General features: G+C 48.1%; 1 protein-coding gene across 1 annotated transcript; it reads right to left on the bottom strand.

The window, feature by feature from the left end:
• Positions 1–1,185: 1,185 nt before the first annotated feature.
• Positions 1,186–3,100, bottom strand: LOC125941901 (uncharacterized protein K02A2.6-like; the record flags this gene model as incomplete). Its single annotated transcript, XM_049659771.1, is given in 2 exon segments — positions 1,186–2,542; positions 2,545–3,100. Coding segments are annotated over 2 exon segments (1,715 nt in total), but the record flags the coding sequence as incomplete, so codon positions are not given.
• Positions 3,101–7,066: the final 3,966 nt, after the last annotated feature.

Genomic DNA, 7,066 nt, shown 5'->3' with positions numbered 1-7,066 from the left:
TCATTTTACTGATACCCATGTGTTGTTCATGTAACAGCAACAGTACTTCCTGTTGAAGAGCGCGGGGTATAACCACTCGGTTCTCCCAAATTAAGCAGGCATCATCTACCGAAAGTTCAAACCGTCTTACAAAGAACGGTTGATACTGCGCCTCTACCGACCGCGGCCAGCCATGCCATGTCATTTCACGCACAGCACTCAAGACAGAGTCCTTAGATGTTTCATGTGCGATGTCCTTTGCAGTTAAGGGCAATTCTCTGGCAGGAGAAAAGTAAAAAATCTTATCTACATCATCAGTGTTTTCAGACAATGGTAGACGCGACAAGCCGTCAGCATTGCTAATCTTTGCCCCTGGTTTGTGCACAATGCGGAAACGGTAGTTCGACAGAAAAATGGCCCAGCGGTGGACTCGCGCCGCTGCCACAGCACTACTGTGATGTCTAGCTTCAAAAATTATCGTGAGTGGTTGATGGTCAGTGATAATAACGAAGCTGCGGCCATAAAGATACTTATGAAATTTCTTTACGCCGAAAATGATGGCGAGTGCCTCTTTCTCAATGTGGGCATAGTTTCTTTCCGCCTGTGACATTGATCTGGAAGCGAATGCGACCGGACGCTCAACGCCATTCACTACGTGCGATAACACCGCGCCCAGCCCGTAAGCAGATGCATCACATGTCAGCTGGATTTCCTTTTTTACGTCATACAGCTCCAAGACTGTTTCTTTAGTTAGCAACTGCTTACATCGCCTGAAACACTCATCGCACTGACGCGACCACTGCCATATGCTTCCCTTGCGTAGAAGCTGGTGAAGCGGTTCTAGTTGTCCGGCCAAATTGGGCAAAAATTTTGCATAGAAGTTCACTAGGCCTAAAAATGCCCTCAACTGGGTCACATTGCTCGGTTTCGGTGCTTCAAGGATTGCTTTTACTTTATTCGCCGTGGGATGCAGACCGTGTTGGTCTATTTCGTGCCCTAGGTATTGTACCCTTTCTTGAAAGAAAACGCATTTCGCCACATTTACTCGGATCCCGTGCTTACTCAGAGCATTTAGCACTTCCTTCGTTCGTTTGTAGCACTCTGGTAGGTCTTTCCCAGCTATCAGCACGTCGTCTAAGTAACAGGCTGTGCCAGGTATGCCATGCAAAACCTGATCCATGACTGCTTGAAACATAGCAGGCGCACTCGCAAACGCCGAACGGCAACCGCCGGTATCTAAAGAGACCCATGTGCGTGTTAACCGTTAGAAGTTCTTCGGCATGCTCGTCCAACTCCAGCTGTAAATAAGCTTTTGCCAAGTCTAACACAGTGAACACGGTTCCTCCCACCAGGGATGCAAAGATATCCTCAGGAAGTGGCAAGGGATAGTGATCTACCTCGATGCACTTGTTCACACTGACTCTATAGTCACCACATATCCTTATTTCTGGTCCATTTTTCTTGGGCACAATTACTAGTGGCGTTGCCCAGGTGCTGTGCCGCACCCGGTAAATTACTTCAGCCTTCTCTAGTTCCGCCAGTTCTTTTTCCACTTGTTCTCGCAAGGCATACGGTACAGGCCTCGCCTTACAGAAAACTGGAACTGCATTCTCTTTCGTGCGAATGCTACCCTTGTATCCTTTTATAGCACCATAGCCTGCTTGAAAAACATCAGCGTGCTGTTGTTTTAATGCTTCTACAGCTCCTTGAGTTTTTAGAGGCGCGACTGCTTGTACTTTAAGCGCAACCTCATGCAGTTTCTGCAAGGCATCAGGCAAGTTCACTTTTATCTTTGCGAGCCAGTCACGACCGAGGAGCACAGGCATGCGCACCCCTTCTTCATACTTGGCAATGACAAGTGGTAGGCGGTGGCTTTGCTTCCCGCACTTCACATCGACTTGGGCAACGCCCCTTACATTGATTGCGGTGCCGTTGTACACTCCGAGTTTTACGTCCTCACAGTTGTACGATAGGTCAGGGAAGTTCTCTGCAAAGTCTTTTTCAGACATGATTGTAACGGCAGCCCCCGTGTCCAATTCCATCGGTACTTCGTGACCGTTTATGATTACTTTTACTACTATGGGAGGCGGACTGCCTGCTCTGTTTGTTTGACATATAGTCAGCAAATCCTGCAAATCCTGCTCTGTTGCCGGTACTTCTACAGCCTGAACAACTCGCGTTTTGCACATTTTTGCGACATGACCACGTTTAGAACACTTAAAACAAGCACTTTTTACAAATGGACACCTTGTAGGAGCGTGCTGACCACCGCACCTATGACACTCTACTGCAGTTTTTTGCGTATAGTTTTTTTTTAGTACCTGGCTGGTTGCGTTAGGCTTCCCTTGGCTTCCTTGCCAGTGCAGTTGAGCGTTGCTGGCCCCGGCGCTGTCGCACAGCATGTCCTGGGTGTCCTTCTGTGCAGCCTCCATGGCGGTGGCTACCTTGCACACCCGTTCCCAGGTGACCTCGTCGTCGGGCAAGGCAAGAAGACGGCATCGGATGGTGTCGCTCCGTAGTCCGGCAATTAGGCGGTCCCGTAGCGCTTCTTGGAGGAAATTCCGAAAGAACATGTCGCGGCGAGCCTCTTCAATTCCACAAGAAACTGTGCGATGGTTTCATTTGACTCCTGGTTCCGCCTGTAGAAGTGGTATCGCTCAGTGACCACAGACCGCTTCAGGGCGTAGTGCTGTTGCAGCACCTTCTTGGCGTCTTCGTACTTTACTTCGGTGGGCGTTTTCGGCAGCAGTAAGCTACGCAGTGTCACGTAGGCCTTCTCTCCTATTATGGTCAGGAAGACTTCAAGCTTCTTTCCGTCGTCTATTCCATTTGCTTTCGCAAATAGTTCGAACCTTTCTAGGTAGACGTCGATGTTTCCCGAGTCCGGGCAGAACTCCGGCAGCTTGCCGTAAGTGGTGGCCATAGCTTCAGTGCTGCTTCATCCCACCCTCGTCGCCAATGTTACAATGAAGACGCCGATATGCGAAAGCCGTTTATTGCAGCTCATGGCAGAAACACATATGACACGACACAGCTTGGTCGCCGCGCTTTTAACACGATAACAGCGCCAACAAAGGATGCGCGCGCAGGCTCTGCGCACTGAACAGCGAGGGCAGATAATCGTCACCAGCCACGTTTTGACGCGATTACAACAGCCGCCGTTTTCTGTGGCTCAGACACACTCCATACTTGTTGATGACGTGGCCCAAAAACAAGAGCTCCTCGTATCCGGAGCGGCCCTTTTCTGGCTTCAACGTGTGTCCGGAGGTCTTGATTGTTTGAAGAACTGTTTCAAGGCGCCGGAGGTGTTCCTCAAAGCTTCAGGCAAACACAATGACGTCGTCCAAATAGACGAGGCAAGTCTGCCACTTCAAGCCTTCCAGTACTGTATCCATGACGCGTTGGAAAGTGCTTGTATTCGTGGCTGAAGTTCGTGAGCATCACTCCTGCTTTCCTTCACGTAGCTCAGCTATGCCTCTAGCGACCAAATTGCACGGTCGAGCAGTAAGTGATGCTCGCTCTCGATGACGCCCTCCATGTCTGCGGGCACTTCGTTACCGACGGAAATAATTACGCTGGATTGAGGCGGAAACGGTGACCCTTTCTTCTAGCACATTTAAGGCATGGTAACTGATGTTTGTATCCGGTGGTATCGCGTTTGTGCGTTGAAAGCGATGTCCGCTTGAACCTAAGTCAATGACTGCACCGTGTTGGTTTAGAAAGTCCAGGATGACATGCCTGGAGCAGTGCTGCAGGATTACGAAGCTCGCGGGGTAAGTGCGGTTGTTTACCGTGACTCGCGCTGTGCAGATTCCAACCGGCGTTATTAGGTGGCCTCCCGCTGTCTGGATATCGGGTCTGTCTGGATATCGGGGATGACATGCCTGGAGCAGTGCTGCAGGATTACGCAGCTCGCGGGGTAAGTGCGGTTGCTTACCGTGACTCGCACTGTGCAGATTCCAACCGGCTGTCTGGATATCAGGTCCTTGCCAGGCCGTTTTCACCTTCTTCCACTTGGCGGCGAACCGGCCACCGAAGACGGAATAGTCGGCTCCAGTGTCGACGAGAGCGGTGACGTTATTACCCTCTATTAGCACGTCTTGATCGGTAGACCGTCATCTGGTGTTACGGTTAAGTCGTGGCGTCGGATCACGGCTGCGTCGGCTTGCTCCACTGCTGTTACGTCGCGTCAGCAGGTCCACTTTCGGCGGCGAAGTGTTGTCGACAAGGTTCTTGCCAGGCGGTGTGCTGATACCTCGTCGTGATGATTCGCGAATCTTCTTCGTCGGTGGCGGAGGATCTTCGGCATTGCGTCGTACAGCAACCGCACATCCATCGGTTGCTGCCTTTAGTTTCCCGGATTAGGGCTGGGAGATCAGCCCCGGGTGAGACCGGTGTACTGACGGCGATGCGGCGAGATGTAGCGGCCTGGTGACGGCGAGCGTGAGGCTCGTCGTGGTTGCCACCGGGTTCCGGCGAGGTAGTCGGTGATGTAGCGCGGTCGTTCACCCCGCACTGGACGTGGAGCGTTGACGGCGAACCCCCGTAGGCCAATCTCACGGTATAGGCACCGGCCTTCCGCTACAATGCTTTAGCGAGATGCGCCGTAAATGAACTGGGTGTGTGCCACTTTAGCATGAACCTCTCATGAACTTGAGTCACTGAGTACGCGTACGCCAACCGAGGGAACGAATCTCAGTGTTCGCCGGCACCGGCGTTCGGCGCTTCTCGTCTCGGTTGCTACGCGCGGGCTTCTCCGCAGTGCCACTAGATGGCGGCTGTGTGTCCAGAAAGACGCGCGGGGCAGAGGAGCCCGGTTGCCGCATGACGCGTTTTCTCAGCGTTCGCACGCACCCTGCGCGCAATGCATTTCGGATGCCATGCGCAGGCTTCGCGGCCGCGACGCTAGATGGCGCCGAACGTTCTTAGGGAAGCGTGAAAGAGGAGAACCGCTGCACTACAGGCCTTAAACCTAACTCATTCCGACGACGGCAATCCGTTGTGTCGCGATATTGATTCTATGCTAACGCATTACCGTCGACAGTGAGCGTGAGAGGGGTTCGCCACAATTTTGTCAAATGAAGTATTAGCTTTCTAGAAGCCTACGCCTATTCCCTTGCATCGGACATTGTCTTCGGTGCTGTCAGCATCATGTTTGACCATCAGCTTGTGTTAGCCAACCCCGATGAGGCTGCTGTGCAAGACAGCCGGACGTTGACAGACATCTAAGCACAGGGAGTGACGCAAGAATTTCTTTGATTGCTAGTCGGTGGCCCATAGCGTTTGATTAATTCAACACATAATCGTGAGTCAGAGTGAGAATCAGTTTATTCAATACAAAAACGGAGTTAAAACATGATGAGTATATACAGAAGGAGGTCCTTTATTTAAACACTGAAATGGACATTCAATGCATGATGACAAGATTATTAATACAACAACAACGGCAACATCTGAAGTCTACGCTAATAAATGTTTTTAGGAGACAAGGCACAAAAGAAGAGAAAAGCAGCAGTTGAATGCAATAAACAATGGCGAGGCTGCAGATTAGTCAATTACAGGGAAACTACAAAGGGTACTTTTTCAAGAAAATAAAAAAAATGCTAGAAACAAATAAATAAACGCAGGTAATATGAAAAAGAACAAAAGAATACATACTACACTGAAACATGAGTTGGAGGAGAAGATAAAAGAAAGTTTTTGAAGTTGTGGCATCAAACCAGTGAGCTTTCAACAATTTTAATGGAAATTGTAAATGCGTTCTAGAGAGATAAAGCTCAGAAGTGAAGTGCATGCTTGCGTAGTTAGTGCAAACACTGTCTAAAATAGAGCTCATATTCTCTGCCAATCTATTATTGTTTATATTCATAATAGATGTCTTCAGTAAGATGGTTACTGGAATATTATTGCTAAATGCCCTAAAATAGAGATAGCGAGGTTATATTTAAGGTCAGTCACATTCAAAATATGACGTGCATGCAATAACTGATTGCCGGTAATGCTACGAGATGAAAATGTTATTAGACGAATAGCTCGATTTTGAATGACTTGCAATACCGTTAGGTGACTGTTATACGCGCTTCCTCAAGATTCATTCTTATAGTAGATATGAGAATGAACAAAAGAATACTACAGTGGCATGAGAGAAGGAAATGAGAAATATGGTCGTGCTTTAATTATAACGCGTATTTCATGTGCCATTTTCTTTTTTACGTTAGCTGCATGAACGTGATTGTTAAAGTTGTGGTGAAATTCCACAACCAATAGGTGCAATGATCAACTGCAGTCATTAGGTGATTGTTGATGGAAATAGATTGTATGTGCTCAGGCGATCACTTATGCGAGGTAAAGACAACAAAATTGGTCTTATAATGGTTAATCTGCAGCTTATAATGTTCACACCACGTGTAGATATACTAAAGGTCTTCGTTTAGCTTACTTGTTATAGCGTTGTTACACATGTTAGAGTAAATTATAGTAGTATTGTCAGCGTACAGAATGCACTTCGATGAGGAGGGGCAAGTAGGCAGATCATTATATAAATTAGGAAAAGTAGTGGACCTAATATATACCCCAGCTACTACTAACGCCTATGTTAGTAGTAGCTTCTTAGAGTAGTACCCACGAATGCAACTGCCCATTTTCTTCTAAGTAACTGCGGATTAGAAGTAGTGGTGGACCAGTTATTCCAATGCCTTCGAGTTTGGCGCAAAGAAAGGCGTGGTTAATAGTGTCGAAGGGCAGAGATAGGTAAACGAATATGGAGGCTGCAAACTTACCTTAATCACTTTATTGAAATATTTTGTTAGACGCTTTTTTCATAAGATTTTCAATAACTTTATTCTAAACTGCGGAACAAATGGGGTATAAGTCTGCGTGAGCGTGCGATCACCTTTTTTTGAAAAACAGAAATGACTCGACCGCGTTTGAGTTCAGATGGATAGACACCGGCTTAAAAGATGAGGTTAATGATAGCAGAGAGAACAATAGCAATATGTTGTGCGATCATTTTATTGTGGTAACCGTTAATACTCTCGAGGCCAGCGCTATAGTGACCACGATAATAACGACGCACACGCAAAATTAC

This window comes from Dermacentor silvarum, unplaced genomic scaffold (genome assembly GCF_013339745.2).
Source record: "Dermacentor silvarum isolate Dsil-2018 unplaced genomic scaffold, BIME_Dsil_1.4 Seq5837, whole genome shotgun sequence".
NCBI lineage: Eukaryota > Metazoa > Arthropoda > Arachnida > Ixodida > Ixodidae > Dermacentor > Dermacentor silvarum.
Note: the sequence above shows the minus strand (reverse complement) of the source record. Positions and strands in the feature narration are given on the sequence as shown.